The sequence below is a fragment of the Xenopus tropicalis genome, chromosome 8 (assembly GCF_000004195.4).
Source record: "Xenopus tropicalis strain Nigerian chromosome 8, UCB_Xtro_10.0, whole genome shotgun sequence".
Classification (NCBI taxonomy): domain Eukaryota; kingdom Metazoa; phylum Chordata; class Amphibia; order Anura; family Pipidae; genus Xenopus; species Xenopus tropicalis.
In genome coordinates this window covers 100,857,913-100,881,615 of record NC_030684.2, presented here as the reverse complement: position 1 = coordinate 100,881,615, position 23,703 = coordinate 100,857,913, and the positions used below count along the sequence as shown (strand labels likewise).

The following is a 23,703-nucleotide window of genomic DNA, read 5'->3' as shown; positions in this document are numbered from 1 at the left end:
GAAAAAATAGTGAGAATGCTCCTGGAGGGCAGGAGAACGGGGGAGAGCCAACAAACTCAGGCAACTCTAGAAGAAATAGGGGGGGGGGGGGGCTGGCAGCTCTGGGAAAGGCAGTGGGAAGAGCAACAGAAAATGTGCCCTCCACTCCCCCCCAAGCCCCAACACCATTCCATACACTGCAGCATACAGTTTCAGGCATAAGCTAACACACTGTGCTTTAATGACAGGATCCCTTTAAATGAACTGAGAATTGAGCAGTGAGACCAAATAAGGCCAAATTCCCCTCTAGCTGCAAGTAGAAAGGCATCTGACATTTTGTTGGACTACAGAATTGCATACACGGACACACCCATTTACAGAATATGTACTCCGTCTGCCCCTAGATGTTCTTTCAGCTGTGACTGCCCACCTTATCACTCCTGCCATTCTGGCACAGGAATACTGACATTTCAGGGAACCCAAGCGCTGCATTAAAAAGACTAGCGATAACTGAATCCGAATTTGCACGCTTGTTGCAAAGCGTCTGGGCGCTACGAGTTGTTTTGGGAGCTGCATTGACAACTAGAATAAACACAAGTGAACACAGAGATTGGTTGGAAAGACCATACTTTGACCAATCGGAGAAGAGGGCGGGAGGGTATAAAAGAAAGGCGGCAGCAGGAAAGCTGCGCAGTTAGTGGTGACCGCTGCACGAAGTTACTAGTGTTTAGTGTGAAGGAGGGGAAGTGTCAGAGATGTCTGCCAACGCTCCAGCTGTGGGAATTGACTTGGGCACCACATACTCCTGTGTAGGTGTGTTCCAGCACGGCAAAGTCGAAATCATTGCTAACGAACAGGGCAACCGAACCACCCCAAGTTATGTGGCTTTTACCGACACCGAACGTCTGATTGGGGACGCGGCCAAAAACCAAGTGGCCTTAAACCCGGCTAACACTATATTCGATGCCAAACGGCTGATCGGGCGCAGGTTCGATGACCCCACGGTGCAGGCTGACATGAAGCACTGGCCATTCACTGTGGTAAGCGATGGGGGCAAGCCCAAAGTGAAGGTGGAGTTCAAAGGCGAGAATAAGACGTTCTTCCCTGAGGAGATCTCTTCTATGGTGCTAAGCAAAATGAAGGAGGTGGCCGAGGCATACCTAGGTGTCAAAGTGCCCAACGCGGTCATCACGGTGCCGGCTTACTTCAATGACTCCCAGCGACAGGCTACGAAAGACGCGGGCGTTATCTCTGGGATCAATGTGCTGCGGATCATTAACGAGCCCACGGCGGCCGCCATCGCCTACGGACTGGACAAGAAGGGCGCCGGGCACGGCGAGACCAATGTGCTCATCTTCGACCTGGGCGGGGGCACTTTCGATGTGTCGGTGCTCACCATAGACGGTGGGATATTCGAGGTGAAATCCACTGCCGGCGACACGCACTTGGGTGGGGAGGATTTTGACAACCGCATGGTGGCGCACTTTGTGGAGGAGTTTAAGCGCAAGAACAAGAAGGACATCAGCGGCAACAAGCGGGCAGTGAGGCGCCTGAGGACCGCATGTGAGAGGGCCAAGCGCACCCTCTCCTCCAGCACCCAGGCCAGCCTGGAGATAGACTCCCTGTACGAGGGGGCGGACTTCTACACGGCCATCACCCGGGCGCGCTTCGAGGAGCTGTGCGCGGATCTGTTCCGCGGGACCCTGGAGCCGGTGGAGAAGGCGCTGCGGGACGCAAAGCTGGACAAGGCGCAAATCCGTGAGATCGTCTTAGTGGGCGGCTCTACTCGCATCCCGAAGGTCCAGAAACTCCTGCAGGACTTTTTTAACGGCCGAGAGCTGAATAAGAGCATCAATCCCGACGAGGCGGTGGCTTATGGTGCTGCGGTGCAAGCGGCAATTCTATCCGGGGACAAGTCGCACAATGTGCAGGACCTGCTGCTGCTCGATGTCGCACCCCTATCCCTGGGCATTGAGACTGCTGGGGGAGTAATGACGGCGCTCATTAAGAGGAACACCACTATCCCCAGCAAGCAGACCCAGACATTCACCACCTACTCGGACAATCAGAGCAGCGTGCTGGTGCAGGTGTATGAGGGCGAGAGGGCCATGACTCGGGACAACAACCTGCTGGGCAAGTTCGATCTGACCGGCATCCCCCCGGCACCCAGAGGAGTTCCCCAGATAGAGGTGATCACCTTCTCTGCTTCTTCCCTTAGTGAATAGGTAGCCATTTAGCCACTGTTTAACTTCCAGATGAATAGGGTTGGAGGTCTGGGAGATGTCCTTCAGCAACAGCCAGATCAGCAACTTGCTTATCTTTTATATTGGTTTAAAGTAGAGGAGCCAAAGATAGTATGAGTGGTAAAATTGCCATTTAACAGGGTGACTTCACAAATCTTACCCTTAATGAACATCAAGCTGAGTTTCTAGAACCAACCATAAGATACAATTGGAGCTTTCCCCAAAGTTACCCCTTACAGATTTTGTGCTGCCTTCCCCTAGCCTCTGCTCCAAACCCCTACTAAGTCTTGTTTGCAGTTTGGGAACTTCTGATTTTGCTGTTGGCCTTAACCTACCTGCATCCTTCAAAAGACTTTTAGAACATTCTGGGAGTTTGGCAATAACTGGAAGGCTGTAGATTTAATGTTTTTTAACATATCCCAATGAGCCTTAAAGGCAAATTAACTTGAACAGTGTTTGACTTGCAAACTTGCCCAAGTGCTTTTGGTAATAGCAATCAATCATAATCATTATGAAATGAAAGCAAAGACCTAACTGTTTGATATTAGCAAGTGTACTTGTGCCAGTTTGCACCTGTGCAAAAAAAAAAAAGAATATGAACCAGTAGGACAAATTTAATGTCATTCCAATTCAGTTCTTTTCAATAAGTTATTACAGTACAGCAATTGTGCTAAATAATATCACCTTGTCACCTTTTCAGACATGAGCTGAATAAATAGGGCTTGTGCTAGACATTCATTTTGCTTATTGCTTTAATTGAGAAATATTTATGGTTTTTGTTATTTCTGTAACAAGAATATGAAGCCAAATTCAAATCTTGTACTTCTTGTCACTTCCTGTCCCACAGAACTTCACAGAAGCCAATAACATTAATTACCTGTCTACTGAAAAGCCACTGATAACAAGCTGCTCAAGGGCTGCTGCTTAGATAAGGGGGTAATGGGAGAGTTTTGTTTGTGTGGCAAGTAGCAGAGCCTGCCTCTTAATTATAATTAGACATACATCTAAATGTTTTCATTTTATATATTAAGCATAAATAAGTATATCATTTACTTAACAGAAATATTCTAACTTGGTATTTCTATTTGGTTATTTTAAGGTGACCTTTGATATTGATGCTAACGGCATCCTTAACGTGACAGCAGCTGACAAAAGTACAGGGAAAGAAAACAAGATCACAATCACAAATGACAAGGGTCGGCTTAGCAAAGAGGATATTGAACGTATGGTAAATGATGCTGAGAAATATAAGGCTGAAGATGAGCTCAACCGGGACAGAGTAGCAGCCAAAAATGGTCTTGAGTCATATGCTTACCATATAAAGCAAACCGCTGAAGATGAAAAGCTGAAAGGCAAATTGAGCGAAAAAGAGAAATCTCAGATTCTGGACAAGTGTAAAGAGGTAATTGATTGGTTGGAGAAGAACCAGATGGCTGAGAAAGATGAGTTTGAGCATAAGCAGAAAGAGCTGGAAAAAGTCTGCAATCCAATCATAACCAAGTTGTATCAGGGTGGTGCGCCTAACCCTGGCACTGCGGGAGGACCCACCATTGAAGAAGTCGATTAGATACGTGCGATAGAGTTAATAGTAATACATTTATATGATTACATCTGTTCTTAAACTTTGTTTAACAAATGTCATCTAATTAGTTGCATTTTGGTTTATGTGTCATTTAGGTTTAGCATTATTTATGTTGGTGGTGATAGAGCTGCTAAAAGTCTGTACTTGGTTCTGGATATTTGAGAAGGAAAGGTATAATTGCTTGGGGGGGGGGTGGGGGGCGGTACCAACTGTCAAACACCCCCAGTGACTATAATTGATTACTGGGCTGTAAAGAAGGTCAGTGGTGGTGTAGTACTCCTACAAAATTACCTTAGACATGCAGTTTTCAGTAAACAGGAGCACAAGCCCAGGGCCTATTATGGCACCCCCGGTGACTATAACTTTCCTTCTCGCATATTTTGATTTGCTCATCCATCCATTAAAGGTCACTGAACCCATATGAGATAAAAATATGGAAGACTAATAAACATGTAAAGATTTTACCATTAATATTACAGCATTCCCTTTTTTTTTAAATCCATTTGTATCAGAGATTGCATGAGTGATTTAGGTTCTTTTCCTTAGAGTTAAGGTTTACATACTTGGTACAGTAGAATTATAATTCCATTTTGTAGTTTCCATGGTTTGGAAAAAACTTAATTACAAATAACAGTTATGCCATAAATGAGACTAGTAGACTAGTTATAGGCCTTCGCCTAGTCACTTAGAAAACATGCACTTGTCTTGCAGTCTGGTCATTCTCACTGACTAGATTTAGTTTTGCCTGACAGCTCTAGCCAAGATTATACATAAGTAATATTGCTACTGTGAAATAAAAAATTAATAATATAAGTCAACTAATATGAAACTAATATGAAAGGAGGCTGAATATCAGTTAAGGTGATACCTAAGCCTTATAGCAGCACTTAATTGCAACCCCCCCCCCCCGAACATACAAAAGGGTTGTTATGTCTATGCAGTATCTACACCTTCAAACCAAGATTATATAAATCCCTGCTCTTTATTTGATGTTTTATATTGATATACAACAGCTACATCTATAACAATGTTTACATTACAACTGTTGACTTCCTGTCTATATTAGTGAGATGAACAAAAGGCAGCCTCTGCAGTCATTTGTCATTGGCCCTTAAAATATATACAGCTATATAATATACAAGTGTAGGTATAAACAAGTAAATTATATACCTGTATCTTATAGAAATTTCACCTGCATATGCATGCACAGTCACATACTGCCCTTCTCTGATTTGCTTTTTTTAAATCAGAAATATTGTGAGTGGTGTAAGCAAAAAGCTACTTTAAATAGATTACTGTTCAGGCCAAATTGTGATTCTACATACTGAGTACTACATCTGATGCAATGGACAAATAGCATATTATGCACAGTATCTAGCTTATAGACTCTCTCACCAACACGTTCTTTAGAGTATTTGTTGCTGCAGAACTGGAGTTTACTAGCATAACAAAAGCTATGTTATGAAAAAAGTTTTATGGGTGTTTTAAACTTTTTTTGTCTTTGCCCCACACAGTAACAAAGTAACTAAACTAGCCTTATTCTTCTTTATTGGGACACTGAATTGCTGCAGGCAGTTTAACATGGCGTGTTTATCTTTGTTTAGGGTGTTAATTCTGAGTGGTGGAACGAACACAGAGGCCACAGATCAGGAACACAATTAGAAATGCCCATAGTGCTTTTGTGATAAAGAAGTTCACTAACACTATCATTCAGTACATACTTATGTTACTTTGAAAAATAACAAATTTGCTTTTAATGTTATACATTTGTATATTTTGACTTCAAATTAAACTGATTTCTAGATAAGCTTTCAATAAAATGTTTACCTAAAATAGTAAATGGTTGTCTGATTCTGTTATAATTGAAATTGGTAGCAGACAAGCTTATTTCTTTGCAGGGGTATCTGTGTATTTAATGTAAGTGTACTCCTTACACTACAGAGTACAGCTATAAAAATATGACCTTTCTAAGTGTATTTACCAAGGTAAAGGAACGCATTTTCAACCTCTTTGGTGCCATTAAATGTGATTTCTATGTTGGAAACTTGTGGGCACCAGTGTGCAAACATACAGTTTACATTTCTAGGTTTATTATTATTATTATTAACATTTATTTATAAAGTGCCAACATATTCCGCAGCGCTGTACAATAAGTGGGTTCCATACATTAGACATACAGTGTAAGCTGCTGATATCGGTCGACTCGCCGATCGGGCCAGTTAAAAGATTTTGATCGGGCGCCATAGAAGGTGCCTGACCAAAATCTGCCTTCAGCGCTGAATCAGTAGAAGGAGGTAGAAATCCTATTGTTTCTACCTCCTTATCTGCCTGTTTCAGCCCTGAAGGTTAGTGGCAGATCTGACGATCTTTCGTGCGAAAGATCGCAGATCGCCACGTGTGTGGCCACCTTAAGACTCAAATCTCTAACTGCCTCCTAGCTATCTCCAATTGGATGAACCAACGCCACCTCAAACTAGACCTAACAAAAACTAATGATCTTTCTGCCTAAGCCTGGTCCTACCCCCCCCCCCCCCTTTACTATCTCTATTGATGGCACCCTCATCAACCCTGTCGATTCGGCGCATTGTTTGTGGGTGGTCTTTGACTCCTGCCTCTCCTTCTCTGACCACATTAACACCACTGTCAAAACCTCTCACTTTTTCTTACGCAATATTGGCAAAATCCATCCCTTTCTTTCTACTGCAACAGCTAGGCTGCTCATGCATGCTCTCATCCTATCCCAACTTGACTACTGTAACCTGCTACTAACCGGACTCCCTAACTCCCATCTTTCCTCCCTACAGTCTATATTAAATACTGCTGACAGAATTCTCCTCCTCTCATCCAGGAGAGTTCAGGCCCTTCCCCTGCTAAAGTCCTTATCAAGGCTTCCTATTAAACAAAGAATATCTTACAAACTCCTTCTCTTAACCTTCAAAGCCCTCCATTCCCCTGCTCCTCACTACATCTCTTGTGTCTCCGTATGTTCCTGGCTGCCTCACAGAGCAACCGCCTCACAGAGCAACTGCTTGGTTGCGCCCCCCACTACTACTGCTTTCTCCCACCTTAAACCTTTCTGCCTTGCTGCCCCTTACATTGGGAATGCTCTCCCTGATTTCCTCCGGAGAGAATCCTCCCATCAGTTCCCTCAGGTCAACCTAGCTGCTGATTGGTTCCTATGTCACAGTGCAGTGTGCTGAATACCTGGCTCCATTGCACAGCAGGAAGTGGAACAGATGGGCAGGACTAGTGGGGGGTTTTGAAAGAATTTTCATTAAATCAGAAGACATTCCTTCTATATTAGTCCCCTTTATTAACCTATATCATTTGGTGCAGACAAGGAAGGAATCCCACTATCACACCCTAATCATTACCCTAATCTTTCTCAGTGTTTTATATTCTGACCAAGAATAAGCTATAAATCCCTTCTTATGGAACTGTCACAGAGGAAATTCCTGGAAATAATCTGGTGTCTTGGATAAAAGTACATAGCAATAATGTAAGCAGTATCAGTATATTTACATTTTTCTCATACTTGCAACTTTAATAGCTTTTTGGTTGCTAGGGCTGATTACTCTTATTACTATTTATATAGCACCACCATTTTACACAGTGCTTTACAGAGTGAAGGCATACAAATACAAGACCAAACAGTTAACATATACAGACAGACATTTTCCCAAAAAACTAGTGTGTTTGCAGAGTTTCTACTGGTTAGTTAAGTGATGGTAAGTGCAGAGTAAGAGGTGAATAGTTACTGAGTATGTGAACAGAGTAGGCAGGCTCGTGGGTATTAAGTTGCTGAGGGCTTACGTTATAGACTTTATTGCACCTATCACAATGAAATTGCTTCCCCCACCAGAGGTCCAGTTGGGGGAAACAATCATTTTCTTTAATAAAAACAGCCCCTGTTGGCACTAGACCAGTGCAGACTCTTGGCGTGGGCAGCCATGTTACTTAGTGCGCATGATGAGCGACACTCCCCACTCACTAATTATACGCATGTGTGTGACATAGGATGGGTGGATGCCACTAACCCGGCACGGGCAGCCTAGCACTGATTTGTTTTTTATTAAAAAAAACTTGTTGTTTCCCCCAACTGGAGTGCAGGCTCTTTTAGCCTACACCTTGTGGGGGAAGCAATTTACCATGTAAAGGTGCCGTTTAAATGAAAGAAGTGAATTTTATGTGACTTAAAGCCTGAAGGCTTTGAGGGTATATAATTAAACGGGGCAGAGCACTACAGAAAATGGGTGCAGCATGTGAAAGCCCTGGATGCACCCAGGCAGCAATTTGGACAAATCAGCGTAAAAAGAAGAATAAACAGAATTAACAATCATGAATCATGATATACCCACACATGTGATCTGTGTTTTGGTTTACAACCTTTTAGTTGCTAGCTGGACATAGGAAGTCTAGTAATTCAAAAACTATCCAAAATCAGTAATAAAGACCAATAAAAAAATTGCTTAGAATAGGTCAATTAATAACTTATAAAACATAAATGCAGAGTATGCCCTGTACCAGATTAAAGGCACCTTGTGGACAATAGAGCCAAACAACAACAAATTTGTTCCACCTTAAAAGCTGCACAACTCATGTTTCCTGTTTTTGCTACATGCTCGTTTGTATGTTCTCTTTCGACAATGAAAGCTAAATGCTACTAGTCTCACTAGCCAGATTTGTTCAGTCCTATCTGGCTCCGCCTCATTCCTGTCAGTCAGTAATGGTTGCTTCTGGCAACAGATGCAACAAAATAAACAGAGCAAGAGAAGTGATTGCATGTAAGCGTGGCCTGGTTTGTGAGAGTCCATGGATCCTGTGAGTACATTTCTGTAGCCTTTTCTGCTCAATAAGCAGAAAAGGTAGTTCTTCTTCAGTGCAATGAGCTGTTCTATAACCAGGAATCTGAGGAGCTGCTGTCAGATTCTGTAGACAGTTCCAAGTTAGTGGGCTTGTGGGGGCCTGTTTGGGCCTATTTGTTCTTGAAATACCATAAATGTGAAGTAGGGTACTCCAGTACTTTCACCATCCATGTGTATGGCAAGCACAAATCAGAATAAGATGATCAGGCAGACCAGGGATAGGTTGTTAAACAACACTGGGTGTGCAACATTTTGGGGTTAAATGTTGTGCAACCATACTTTAAGATATAATTAAAAAAATGTTGTCAAATGCATACCTGACATAATAAACCTGGGGTCTTATACCTGTAAACTCTGTAGTTAAAGGTTACAAAACTTTATTTTTAGACAATAAAGCCAAATCCTGGACACTGGTTTTGGAAGGAAGACACTAAAACGTTGGAATTTTCAAGGTATATGAGGTATGCATTGTCTCATTCATTCTTTTACTCATTCACTCTTTTACTTATTCATCATTTCTTTGCCCAACTCATATACATCTTTATTTTCCTTCTGTAGTAACAACGCATTTACAGATTCCAGAGAAAGAATTAAAAAGGGCAGAGCAATACACTTCCAGGATAATCTAACCAAAGCACCAGACAGGTATTGTCCATAGCAATGTATAATATGTTATAAATATAATGTGAAGTTGTGTACATCAATAAAACTAGTATTTACAAAAACTTTAACTGATCCTTCTTATTCATTGAAGGAAAACTAAAGGTCAACAAAGACGTTACACCATAGGTACCATAGGTGAATCGGTCAGCTCCTACAGGGGCTATTTTGGCACCTGTGCCGCCTGAGGCAGCCACCCCTCTTAAACTCACCCCCCCGAATATCTTTTCAGCATTGGAGGGGAACAAGGAGGGGGCTGCATCACTAGTGCAGAGGGCACAATTGCACTCTCTAAACTCGATGAACCAAAATTCCGTTTTCTAAATATAAATTTCAGTACTTCTAGTGCAGAGTGCGTAATCGTTTAAGTTACCATTAGTGGCTTTTGTCGCCCCTGGTCACCCACTGGGCACTGCAGCCTGATGGCAGCAACATCCTTAGGCATGACATGGAGAGACCTGCATTCCTCCCACACCAAATCCTGATGAATACAGTGCTGCCAAATGCAGGTATTCATGGTTGCCGTACCTCTGGGCTAGCAGCAGTGGCCAACTGGGGCTGTGACTTTAAGGGCCCCTCTTACAATCTCCAGGCCCGCCTCCCAACGCATGCTGCATTGCGTAACTTCTGCATCTTTACATCTTTGACGGGGCAACGCAGGCAGGGAAGTGGGCCTGGGTCAGCAGGGGCCCATAATGGCTGGGGCCCAAGGGGATTTTTCTCAGTGTCCCGCTGGCCCAGTCCGAACCTTACTTGTATAGCAAGTTTAGTAAATAAAATACAACATATATAACCATGTTCTTTTTTAGCCTTTAGTTCTGAAATAATACCATGGACAAATACATCTGACAGAAACATAATGGAAAATAAAATGTGGTAACGGGCATGTTGGTTGTATTTAAATGCATAATGTATATAGTCAGTGTGCCAACACTTCCCTGGTAATGCAGAGCTATGTAGATGTCCCAAGTGCAAAAATAACAAGACCAAGTGCTTACAATTGGATATACATTTTTAAGAACTGAGTTTAACTAGAGGCTACGAGCATAAAGAAAGCCTTTGTGTAAGACTGATAATCCACTGGAGCAGTGTTATCCTCATGTTGCAGCTATTCTGCTACAGTGACTGTGACATTGAAGTATGAAAGGTTACATTGGCAGGGAAATGCTGGCTTCCAAACCAGCCATAGCACAGCCCTAGGATGAACATTGCAATGGCCTGAATATCTCATCAGAAAGAAGCTGAAGCAAATTGTTATATAGCTTTTGCTGCAAAATGGGTAGCAACGTCATGATGATATGGAAATTTGAAAGGAAAATGGGCCGCTGGGCTAATTTTCATTTTATTATCTCATAATAATAAAATGGTAATTGCAGAACTCCAAAATGTATTTAGAACTCTAAAATAGAAGAAATCTACTGCAGAGAACAGTTGGGCAGCTGTCACTTTAACAGAATGTTTAATTCGTCCACATGCTTATTATATATTCATTTATAAACACTATAAGACCTACAACATAAGGCATTTCAACCCCTAGTATGTAGGGTTATTGCCTTAAAGGGGAACTATCATGAAAATGTAATATAAGCTTTGTCTTTCTAAATATAAGCAATTAAAAATAATTATGTACCATTTCTGAAATAACCAGGTTTCTCATTACTATCCCCCTCTCAGCATCTGTCTCTGTTTATGCTCTCTTCATGCAGTAGTGGGGAGCCTGATTTTGATTAACAGTAAGGGCTAATACATGCTTTGGGTGTGCTCCTTTTGCCTAGAAAATGTATTAAAGCTCACGTTTTAAACATCACCTAAAATCCTGACTCTCTACATGCAGGATTTGTGCCAAAGTCAGTTATGTTGTTCGATTTTTTTGTGCTGTGAAGAAAGAATGAAGAGAGACAGATGCTTAGAGGGAGATAGTAAAGAGTAACTTGATTATTTAAAAAATGGTACATTATTTCAGTGTGATTAAACTATTGCAATTTAATTTTTGCAATAGTTCTCTTTATCTGTAGACCTTTTGCTCTAAAGAATAAAATATTGAATTTATATAAAATACCTACGTCTACCATGGTGTCTCCCCTGACACATCGTAGTATATTTCTCTCATTTGCTTCTATATTTCTCTCATTTACTTCCAGTTACTTCTGCGCTCTACCTGGAGCTAAATCCCCCATTTTCAATGACAGAATGCCCAAATCTCCCAGGCAAGCCAATAAGCGAGACGAGTATGTCACACTAGAAGATGTCAAGTGTAAGGAACAGTAATCATTTTGTAACCATACTTATGGGGTGTAGGTTTGGTCTAGTACTATTAGCAGGTAAAATGCATTATGAATAATATTTATTGGTTCTTTTGGTGCTATCGTTACAAAGGTAGTTGTGTTTCAGTGATTTACTTTTACAGATAAAAGAGGGAACATTTATTTCTGTGAAGCACATTCATTATTTGCCTTGTCTGTATAACCTGACATTTATTATTTTCTCTTCACTTGCCCTTGCTTATGTGAGCCAGGGGTTATGCTATACTTTCTAGTTAGAAGACAAGCAACAATCCTTTGTCTTGGCATCAGTTTGGAATTTAACATATTAAAACAAATTTTGATCTGAACATGTACAAAGGCCTCAAAAACCTCTCAGTCTATGGACCCTAATGGGAAACATGGAGATGGACCCATGTCCATCTCCATGTTTCCCACTAGGGTCCATAGACTGATCAAAAATTATTGGTTTGTAAACTTTCCTCCAATAATTGGTGATCCCTAAACATAACCATGACTCTTCTTCATAGCCACTGATATCCTGTGCAAGAGAGAAGGGATTACCACACTAGCTCTGTTCTTCATTGACACCCTTATGTAGCCCTGGAATTTTGCTGTGTTATCACTGTGAAGCCTACACTACAATTCCAAGGGCAAAGCAGATATAATTGTGATCTTGCAGGCTGAGGTCGGGTTAGGCGGCAAAAAGTAACTTCCACCAAAGTTTGGGGTTACAGAGGTTTAATCAACTTTAAGAAGGCCATGGCCATTCCTTTTTTATTTAAAGTTTATTAGTTTTCCTAAATAGAAATTTTCAGAGACAAATATAAACAAGTATAGCTTATGTGTACAACCATTTGCAATCAACACACAGTATATCAAAGTAGTGTAAAAGTAATGTACATCAAACATGATTTCCCACACTTCAATCAGAATGATAGTTAGTGTAATTTTCTGACATCTGCTGGCTGGCTACGATTGCCTATCTGTGTTTTGGAGGGAAGCCTTGGCCTTGGTTAGCCTAAGCTAGGGATTGTGGAGATCAGTTGGGAAAGCAAACTATAGGGAAGAAAATGGGGTGGGGTGTACAGTAGTAAGGCTCTTAGAATCGTATTGAGGTCGTTAACAATGTTCCCAGTTTTTGTCTCTTGAACTCCACCCAGGGGATCCACAGTAACTTGTGGTCATAGCCTTTCCCTGTAGCTATGCCCTAATGGTCTCTATCAATCTGATCCTCTTCTCCTTTATGACAAACATGTGTTGAGTGGGAGGGGGGGTCATTTTACAGTTGGCTGTTTATAAGGTTTTTGGGTTGCAAGTCTACTTGTGTCTGGAGATTTGAGTGATTTAATAGGTTTTTCTAAATAGTAGGTGTTTAAAGATAACTAGGAGGCCATGGCCATTCATAGTGTAGGGCATATAGATGAACACTCTAGTTAGCAAGTAAAGTGACACCATTCTTGATCAATCAGAATATCCAAGGCTATTGTGATACTAATATCTACAGTTAGTACTAGTGGTTATATTTATAGTTTATGTATGTGAGTGTATAGATTGGTAGGTGTGGGTTAGGTGTGCTGGGTTTACTTGGATGGGTTGAACTTGATGGACACTGGTCTTTTTTCAACCCTATGTAACTATGTAACTATTCTTAAAGCGAGGTTATTGCAGTGCTATTCATTATATATCCTAAATCACTTCCTACCCATTGACAATTAAGAATCAATGCACCTGTTGTGCTAAAATGCATCCATATGTTCATACATAAACATTGTGTCCAGAAGCTGCTAGTAGCATGTATGCCTGCAAGAAGATCTGGCACCCCATAACCAAGTATATACACAACCAATGTTCTTAGCAATTAAAGGAAAAATAACTCTAAAAAATCTATTCTACCCTGCTCCAATAATTGCCCAATCCTTCCCAGCGTTTATTATTTTAAATGATTTATTAGAAAATACCTCGTAAAAACGTTGTATCCGGTCATTTCAAATATGGCGATCCGGCGATCCAGGAGATGCAGAATCCACTGTGCGACGGTCGACATTTCCTCCTAGCCCGACTCCAAAACCAGAAGTCAATTGTTTGCCTGTACAGAAGGAAGGCTAGGATCAATCAATCGATTGACGCATAGTGGATTCTGTATCGCTGTATTTGAAATGACCAGATGCAATGTTTTACAAGGTATTGTCTAATAAAGCATTTAAAATAATAAGCGCTGGGAAGGATAGGGCAATTATCGGAGCAGGGTAGAATAGATTTTTTACTTGCAAAAAAAGCTTGCAGTCACTTAATACAATTGCTGCTTTTTTGCACATCAGTTTATAGTAATATGGGTTGAAGGATTAGTTCCTTGTTCATATGTACCTCAGAAGTGGTAATTGGCTGAAACTTTGGCCAAGAAATCAGCCTTTTTGTGATCACTTCTTATTGAAATTTATTGAAACAACTCATCTAACCTTGTCATAACTTGTTTGATTTCCCAGGTGTTGCCTTAAATTTGTTGCAGGAACAGGAAAGACAATGCATAACTTCATTTTCTACAGCTGTAAGGTAAAGTAATGCCGGGCCCATCCCTTCAATGTAATATCATTATTCTTTCCCTAATAATATAACTAAAATCAGTTATCCTGTTTAAACAGAGAGGTGAAATGTTTGATTACAAATAGAGCAAGTACTTGGCAAGTGAGCACTAAGGGACTTTCTCTTGCACCCTCCAAGCTCTAGCACTTGTGCCCTGGGGAATAAATAATGATCCCTCTTATTTCTTCCACTTAACTAGGGCTCGTTCAAGTTACAATTATTATAATGTAGACAAGCGTATTCTAAGACAATTTGTAATGGTTGCGAAATATTAGAAGCACTATGCAAGCTCAACAGCTATGTGATCTGACGAGAAAGACTGATTATTGTGCCTATGCTATATCTGCCATGTCATTATTTCTCTTTGGATTTAGATCTCAGCTTCTGGATGAATTCCTTATGGCCCTACTTTATTATCTTTCCTGCTATTTGCAGAAGCATTCCCTTGAAACCAAGCCAAAATCTTTGATGCTGTAAGTATCCTATGCCAAATATGTTTTAGGTGATGGAATGGGGTCAGTGGTGTAACTCGACAATGGGCCCCTCCCTCTGGTAGAAGAGCGGATAAGAAGGGGGCCTCTACAGTTATAGAGGAAGCAGACCCTGAAGTCCTCCTGGACCCCCTGCAACCGCAGCTTCTGCTTTGTACACTAACACCACTGAATGAGGTGGATTGAGCTCACTACATTGTAATGATGTACACATTTTGTGAAATGCTAAAAAATATGGATGCTTAATGACAAACCATATTGATTATGTCAAACTATATTGATTATGTGAAATTATGTCAGACATTTATTATATCAGTGCAACAAAAAAGAAATTTAAAGGGCAAAAAAACCCTGCCTCAGGAGACATTTCCCCACATGTAACTAAATTTGCCAAGAAGCAGTAACCCATAGCAACCAATAAGATGTTTGCTTTTAAACAGGTGGCCAGTAAATTCTAACTGTTGATTGATTGCTATGGGTAACTGCTCCTGGGCAAACTTAGTTTCTTTTATTACATAACCCCAATAGAGTGTAAATTCAACCCATTGGAACTCTTAATTAATGGGTTACATTTGCACCAGGTTGTTACACAACTTCTAATAGGAGAAAATGCCATTAATTAAATTTACACTCTATTGGGGTTATGTAATAAAAGGCACTAAATTTGCCCAGAAGCAGTAACCCATATCAACCAATCAAACCCAATAGAGTGTAAATTCAACTCATTGGAACTCTTAATTAATGGCATTTTTCTCCTCTCAGAAGTTGTGTATCTGCCTGGTGCAAATGTACAATGAGATGCGCCCACCAACTCTATGCAAACATCAATTTATTATTTATTATTATTTAGTTAGTTGCCATTTAATTTATTTGTTTTTACTATTTGAAAACATTTTCCAGTTTGTTATTGGCATCTATAAAGCAAATGTACAAATTTTAATATAATATATTGTAACCAAATATTTACATTTAAGTTTTAGTGAATCCTTTATAACATGAAACAAAAGTACATATTTGACAGGTGGAATGTATTAGATTTTGAGGATAAATTCAGGAATAAGATTACATTGCTACAGTTTTCTGCTGACAGTGCTTCATTTTTTCCCCCAGAAATCCTAGTATTTTTGAAAAACAAGAAATAACTGAAGTACTGACAAGAATGGAGAGTGCCCTAAAGCACTTTGCTCATCTGTACTGCATTATTGTGCTCGGAGAAGGAATGATGGAACAGCACCACATGGCCTGTGGAAAGTAATATAAAATAGTTTAGTAATGTTAATTCGTATGCAATTAATTTGGCATGGAGACGCAACATCTTCTAATAGGAATGACTGGTACCCACTCTTCTCAAGGGTTAAGGCCTAGTGATTTTTCTATATTTAAATGTGCCAGTAAAACTCAATCAAAGTGCCAGGGTGCTAACCTAGGAAATGGTGTGAGCGCAGCAGCAGAGATCTAGCAGCAAAGTACATCTGTCTTACAGCACTACACCAAAGGAACAGTAACACCAAAAAATGAAATTGTAATTAAAATATAATTTACTGTTGCCCTGCACTGGTAAAACTGGTGCGTTTGCTTTAGGAACACTACTATAGCTTATATAAATAAGCTGCTGTGTAGCCATGGGGGCAGCCATTCCAGCTGGAAAAAAGGAGAAAAGGCACAGGTTACATAGCAGATAACAGATAAGACACCATTGTATTCTACAGAGTTTATTTCTTAGCTGCTATATAACCAGTGCCTTTTCTCCATTTGAATGGCTGCCCCCCATGGCTACACATCAGGGTATTTATATAAGCTATAGTAGGGTTTCTGAAACACAAACACAACTTTTAGCAGTGCAGGGCAGCAGTACTTAATAGTTTAATTTCTTTGATATATTTAAATTTTTTGGTGTTACTGTTCCTTTTAAATAGAGCCATACTTTATTTATTCATAAGAATAGTCTAGCATTTACAGGTCTAGGAATATAACAGGCAACTGCCTTGTGCTCTGTTGCTGCAATTTTTTTGTAAATTAGTGGAAAGTGTTGAAAACTGTCATAAATTGGTTCCCATTACAGCAATCTGTAAATGCAGTTATTGAGGGATCAGTATTTTACAGGTTTAACAAACTGTGCTACTGCAAACCATTAAACACATTTATTCAAAATGGAACCAACTACAACATCCATATGTGTAGGCTAGAAAATGTAATTCTATTAAATAAAACATCTATTAGGCATGTGTCCCAGACTAAGCCAAATGAAGGAATATCTTTTCTCTCTTCTCTGCTGTCTCACAATTTGCTATGGTGTTTGGAGGAACACTCCTTTGGAACACAGCCTTAATTTGATGATAAACCCATCATATGGCATTGATTGCCAGAATATACACTTTTATGGTGTGATTATATGCAGTATAGGAAATGCAATACCATGTCACTGCTGCTGATTTTAAAAAAGAGTTGTTTACTGTATATCGAGATGGTATCATGTACTTGTTTGTTGTACACTAGTAAAACAATGTGAACAAATGAACTCCGTATCTTGGTACAGTGCTGCTATTTTATCATTTTGTTGCTGGGGCCATTTTCTTTAGAGCACTGAATTTGCTCTACTCAGAATCAGGCTCTGTATTTGGCAGTGTTTATTAACACTGTATGCATTCTTGTCTTAAAGCCAGTAGATATGTGCAAGATCGTTATTTCACAATATGAACGCGGCTTTGCTTGTTTTAACAGGAGTAAATGACATTTTAGAGGGAAACCTTTCAGTCTTCGTTATGCTAGATTGGCTTTATATATTTGGCACCACATTCTAGAAAAATGTGTGCAGCATAATGCTGAGATAGATAATATTTTTGGCATGTTCAATAAGGTTTGGATAATTATATAATCTGTATAGCCTAGGGCACACATGCCCTATTGACTGAAACAGCAAATCCATGGGAATTAAATTGTCCTTCCCCACCTGTCATTCATTTCCACTGCCGCTATCTGCATTAGGTAAAGCACTTCCACTTTGATATCTAGTTAATTTTCCTATCTGTCACAGAAACTGCTGGTTGCTAGGGTCAGTGGGAACTATAGCAACAAGACAACAGTTTACACTGCAAACTAAAATGCTACATAAAAAATTAAATACACACAGGCAACATAGGGCAGGCAGAGTATGCCTCCTCCCCTATGGATAGCACAGCAATCCCCAACATATAATTACACACCTTAGGGCCCATATAATGACTATTTCCAACTGCTAAAAAAACTCCCAAAACAAACCCCCTGCCAGGTTCACCTCCCACAGGCAGCATAGGGCAGGCAGAGTATGGGACACAGGCAGCATAGGGCATACCCTACTCTGCCTGCCCTATGCTGCATGTGGGCCATACTCTGCCTGCCCTATGCTGCCTGTGTGTGCCATACTCTGCCTGCCCTATGCTGCTTGTGTGTGCCATACTATGCATTCCCTACCCTATCTGTGTGCCATACTATGCCTGCCCTACCCTGCCTGTGTATGCCATACTCTGCCTGTCATATGCTGCCTGTGTGTGCCATACTCTGCCTGCCCTATGCTGCCTGTGTGTGCCTTACTCTGTCTGCCCTATGCTGCCTGTGTGTGCCATACTCTGCCTGCCCTATGCTGCCTGTGTGTGCCATACTCTGCCTGCCCTATGCTGCCTGCGGGAGGTGAAACTGGCAGGGGTTTGTTTTGGGAGTTTGTTTGCACTTGGAAATAGTCATTATATGGCCCCTAAGGTGTGTAATTATATGTTGCCATACACACAAGCAGTATAGGGCAGGCAGTACATACAGTGACACAATGCTGGCACTGCTCCTATAGTATAGTCTGAGGTGTAAACAAGTGAACAATGTGGGTGCTTTCAGTCTGAGCCTGAGGTGTGAACAATGCGACAACTAAAAGGTGTGAAAACCACAAGGCAGGCTTAAAGGTGTGAATAGTACAGGGGATTACATGTTTAAACAATTACAGGGGTTTACAGCCTGAATCTGAGGTGTGAGCAATGCAGGGGGGCAGTTAATCTCAGTACTGATAACATTTAAAGTTTACACATAGGTAAGCCATCAAAGCAGCCAGACAGGTGGGGGGCCACGGGCCGCCAGTTGGACAGCACTGCCTTAGGATAACTCTACTTAGATATTAAAAAATGTTTGAAGGTGAATTGCCCCTTTAAGGGACTATTTTCTTTTACTCTGGCAGTTAATGGGAGGTGGCCAGTGTATTTCTGCTGAAGCTGTTTGCTGCCAAGTTTCTAATTTGTTGGCATTGTTTTCGGTATTAATGGCTGGCGCCATGGCAGTTTATGTTCCACATTAATAAGAGCTTTTTATATACACAATAGTTCACACTCCAATAAGGAAAATCTCACATTTCTTATCAAATCTAGTGTAGTATTTTGTAGGTGTTTAGGAAATTAACTAAATCTAAATTGTGTTACCCTATTTTTATTTAACAGGAACAAAGCATCAGCAACAAATAAGGATCGCAGATTCTATGAGGTAACTACAGGTTTTATGAGACATATCCAAAATAAGTTGGTTGAATGTGATCCTGTGACATTGCTTACCAGCCACTGTTGAACTGTGGTATCAAAAGATGAATGGCATCCCCACCTGCAGCTGCTTCAGACGGGTGGCTGTATACTACCTATAGCAGATGCTGAGGCTGCCAGGCAGAAATATCTCAGGGATGGCAATGTGAGCATTTCTACTATATAATCAACAATGCGTCTTTACTGGTTTTAGGTTCCCTACGTAAGGAGCAGGTTTATCAAAGGTCTCAGAAATATCCTTTATTTTTTAATTTTATCATGAAAAATTACACAGTCAGAAAATTTGCCCTATTTATAATTGTTTTCTAGTATTTATCCTAAGTGAAAAAAAGAATTGTCTTGACATATTTACAAATGTAGTATTCTTTTCTTGTATATTTCCAAAGTGAAAACAAATTTACTTTTTCTAGGACTAGATTGCCAGATTAAAAATTCTTTCAGTTCTCAAGAAAAGTTATCACAGGTTTTCAGAGTGCCTGGAAAACACGGTAAATGTTACAAAGCTTCTGGTTCTTTATCCCCTTATATTAATTAAAAAAAGGAAAAATAAAGACAGTCAATAAAAAAAAAAAATCACTCTTTAACTTTGATAAATTTGCCTCAATGCAACTCTTTTTTTGTGGTAGAATTTGAAAATAAAAGAATTTGCCATATAGACAGGGGTGTATCTTGGGATCCCCAGGACCCCCAACCACCCACAGGCCCCCTCATGCACCAGTTACTGTATTTATCTGTATGTAATTGCTACGGGCAGGAACAGGGAATCAGTGGACACATACTGTGCATGAGTGGTTTGCTCCCCCTATAGTTATGGTGTATAAAAGCAAACCATCCAACTTTTTAAAATCAGATTTTACATTATTGGATAATGAGATTTTGTGGAACAGGTAAGTTTATCTGATCCACACATCAACTAATGTTAGGTTGCATAAAAATCAGTGAAGTTAGCTATCTGCATCAGAGATGAATAGTTAATGGGTATATATTTTGTCTCATCCTAAAGCTGTAAAACCAGATCAGACTGAGCATGTGCAGTGATATAGCACAGGGAAAAGATGGGTAGCTCTCAGGCCGGACTGGCAATCTGTGGATTTTGGCAAATGCCATAGGGGCTGCTTTAAAATGCCATAGGCAGTCACTATTTATTGGGCTGGTGGGAGACTGTTTTGGGCCTGTGTATTTAAAATGCCAGGTCCTATTTTGACTCCCAGTCCAGACCTGACATTAGCTCTTGAGGATGGAATCAGTGGAATGGTTCTTTACTGCTATGGGGTGCTGTATTGCTGAGCTGGTAAGCTGAAACGTAAGCATTTCTAGCCCTAGTTTTTTTTTGTCCTTTAGTTCCCCATGTATTTATGTTATTTTGGGGGATGCACAATATTTCATTTTGCTAGAGCAGGCCAGGAATGTTATTAAAATTTATTGCATTACCTTTTATACAGTCTATTCAGTGTTCTATTACCAGAGAAAATATTTCCCTAACTTTGCATACATGTGTCATGGAAGAGAAATGCTAAGATACTTATCAGTATATATAGAGCTAGTTCACTGGTCACTATGTTTCATTTATGCAAAGCATTTCCTATTAAGGCTGCCAATATAAGACTTCGAAATCACTTCAACAATCTGCATTAGTTATATACACCTTTACAGAACACTGGGTATGAAATGTGTAAGGCCTAATACATTTTATAATTAATTTTGAGTGGTAGGATATTTTTCATACCATGTAAAAACATGGCCCCTTGGTTCTGGGGGCTATTTCCTGCTCTTGTTGAATCTTTAACGGAGCCCGTTTTACTTCCCAATGTAAAAAAACAAGACTACAACCACTACAACTGCTTAGCATTCCTACTAGCAACCTATGGTTTTCATACACCTTTCTATGCTTGAATTCTTGTAGTGCCTATACAGCTACTGTATATACATTGCCTGGGTTGTATTTAGACGTAAGGATCTGAATGTAATCGAAGAGGAAGTTGGTAGGCTTCTACGCTCCAATGCATTTAATCCTGCATTACGACCAAAAGATGTCCCCAAAGATCAAAGCTGGAACATATATGTGGAAAAAAAGAAATCAAAGAAGAAAACAACTTATGTAGAGAACAGGTAAAACAGAAGAACTTTGCTTGGTTACTGATAAATAAGCCTCTTTTTTCACTTCTTTACAATTGTGTTTTTCTTTGGGAACAGGAAAGAGAGTATTAAGCGACCTGCAATAAAGAGTATCCTGACACAGTGCTCTCCAACACTCACCTCCTTAATCCCCTCACCCAAAGAAAGATCCAACTACCTCTTCCACAAACACACCCTACATCCAAGTAGCCAGTTGGGGGTCTCAGATACAGTGAACTGGCTTGATATGTCTCCTTCCTTTATTACACCAAGGTTAGTAACAGAAAAATAGTTTGCTTTAGAATTATATTTCCCATCATTTATATATAAATAACAGCATAGTGTACCCTTGTCTGAATCAACTACTTTAAGGTTGATGTCCCACAGAGCATGTAAGTGGCCCGCAATAAATCTCTGCTATCACAGACAACTAACCACTTTGAAATGCCTTTCCATTGGCACAAATAGGAATCACTGGTGGAAAGGCCTTCGGTTTTCCGAAGTCTTGCAAAGTTTCCTCCTGCAGGCAACTTTGCTTAACTTTGACAAACCGAAGCAATGACAAGGCTTTTCCACCAGTGTTTCCTATTGTTGCTGGTGGAAACGCATTTTGCAGTGGTTAGTCGCCCGCGATAGCAGAGATCTGTCGCAGGTGACTAATGCGCAGTGAGATATCAGCCTAAAAAGTACAGAGCTAAACATAGTTTGGGTTATAAAAAGACAATTATCCATAAAGGTATGGTGATACACATTAAAGGTTTTTAGCCTAGCCCCCTGTTCTCCTGCTGATCTGGCTGACTACTTTGAGAGTCAAAAAAAAACTGTAACAGTAGTCGACTGTCCTGCTCTCAGCTTGCATCCTCCAAATCCCACAATCTCCTGCACACATGAAGGAAAGGAACATCAATGCAATGCATTGTGGGTTATGTAGTTCCTTCATACTGTCTGTAATCTGTGAAGAAGTTGTTACAATTTGTAATATCAGTGTTTTAGTCCCTTCTCCCCTGCCAGGATTTCAAATGATGCAGAAGGAGAAAAAATGTTTTGAGCTGGATTTCAGCATATAAAAAGTATTTATTTATACTTTTTGAAGGAACGGATTGCAGTGATATGTATATGAGGGGTTTCTGTGTTTTTTTAACAAATTTTGGTTCTATTCACCCATACACAGGCTAATTTTTGGGTTCTTCAACCAATAGTTCAGAAAGGTTGATTAATGCATGGATGCTGCAGACTGCTTTCCCTTAAAAGATGTCTACAGTAAAAATATAAAACAAGGGATATAGGTGTAATGTATGTATAAGGAAGACATGCTGTAGCATAGAATTGATTGGCATATAAAGTACAATACTAATGAGACCATTAGGTAATTGTGCACAGCTTAATTATGGCTGCTAACAGTTACAGTTTGTGTAGAAGAGACACTTGCCATATGCACCCTCGTAAGCACTGGTTTGTGGAAGTCTGCTGAGTGTATTGAAGGAGTGAGAACAGCCTAAGGGTAAAAAACAAAATTTAAATATCACCAAAGAAGTTTTAACTTGCTGGAAAAAGTAAATCAATATCAGCTAGTGTTGCAATGTTTTGTCCACCTGCCAGAAATAGTAAAACAAGACACAACTAGATCCAGCTAACATGTCCTTAACTCTGTGCTTCTTGCCCGCAAAGGATTGGAATATTAGGAGAACCTCTGAAAAACTTCCATCTTCATAGCCTCATCCCTGTAGGGGCAGAGGAAGAGGAGGAGGAGAAGCCTGAAACAAGAGGGGATAAAAGCACAGCTTCATTCTATTCACGTGGCCTGCCCTCTCACCAGTCTCACGTACGGCCAGGAACAGGTCGGCAAAGCATTATGTCTAGAGCAACCACTGAAGCAGCTTACTCTGACACAGATTAGTTTTCTCCAGACCTGTCTGTGGCTTTGCACCTTATCTAGCTTTGTGTACATCTAACTCATGAAATGGATTTTTCCATGCCTAACCAGTGCTTTTCCTGGAATTTTTCATGATGAATACAGACATGAATATTTTTTAAATCAATTATTAAAATATCTTCTACAGCACAGTCAATTGGTCATACTTGGGCTTTAAAGAGCAGACTTTAAGACTCTTCCCCACAGAAAAACATAGAAAATTGCCCACCCACCACAGCCAGAACATGACCTAGAGTGCTCTGTGGATGTAGTGAAATTCGGATGAAAACAGACGCTACAGCACAGTAGACTTTAAGTGGTGTATGTGTTTTGTGATGTTTCGGTTCCAGGGAAGCAGAAATTATTTGTACTCCTCTGACTACACTACACTCATCTAGCGGTTACATGTAATAAACAAGGACAACAACTATGGCAGATGTAAGAGTTTATTTAGTATGATCC

The 23,703-nt window shown here is 40.3% G+C and overlaps 2 protein-coding genes across 3 annotated transcripts; both read left to right on the top strand.

The window, feature by feature from the left end:
- The first annotated feature begins 659 nt into the window (after positions 1–659).
- Positions 660–5,644, top strand: hspa2 (heat shock protein family A (Hsp70) member 2). The gene is made up of 2 exons (XM_004917204.4): positions 660–2,168; positions 3,322–5,644. Exons 1-2 carry the CDS (start codon positions 735–737, stop codon positions 3,787–3,789), a joined length of 1,902 nt encoding a protein of 633 aa, XP_004917261.1. The 5' UTR covers positions 660–734; the 3' UTR covers positions 3,790–5,644.
- Positions 5,645–8,538: 2,894 nt separating this feature from the next.
- Positions 8,539–23,673, top strand: ppp1r36 (protein phosphatase 1 regulatory subunit 36). 2 transcript variants are annotated; one of them, XM_012969251.2, is made up of 11 exons: positions 8,539–8,625; positions 9,057–9,121; positions 9,228–9,314; positions 11,471–11,583; positions 14,077–14,143; positions 14,548–14,646; positions 15,775–15,915; positions 19,119–19,161; positions 21,118–21,323; positions 21,408–21,602; positions 22,998–23,673. In XM_012969251.2, the coding sequence occupies exons 1-11, from the start codon at positions 8,617–8,619 to the stop codon at positions 23,224–23,226; spliced, it is 1,254 nt and encodes a 417-aa protein (XP_012824705.1). In that variant the 5' UTR covers positions 8,539–8,616; the 3' UTR covers positions 23,227–23,673. The 2 variants fall into 2 exon arrangements, with proteins under 2 accessions (XP_012824705.1, XP_002938846.2); XM_002938800.4 differs by having other exon boundaries at positions 8,540–8,625; positions 9,057–9,130.
- Positions 23,674–23,703: the final 30 nt, after the last annotated feature.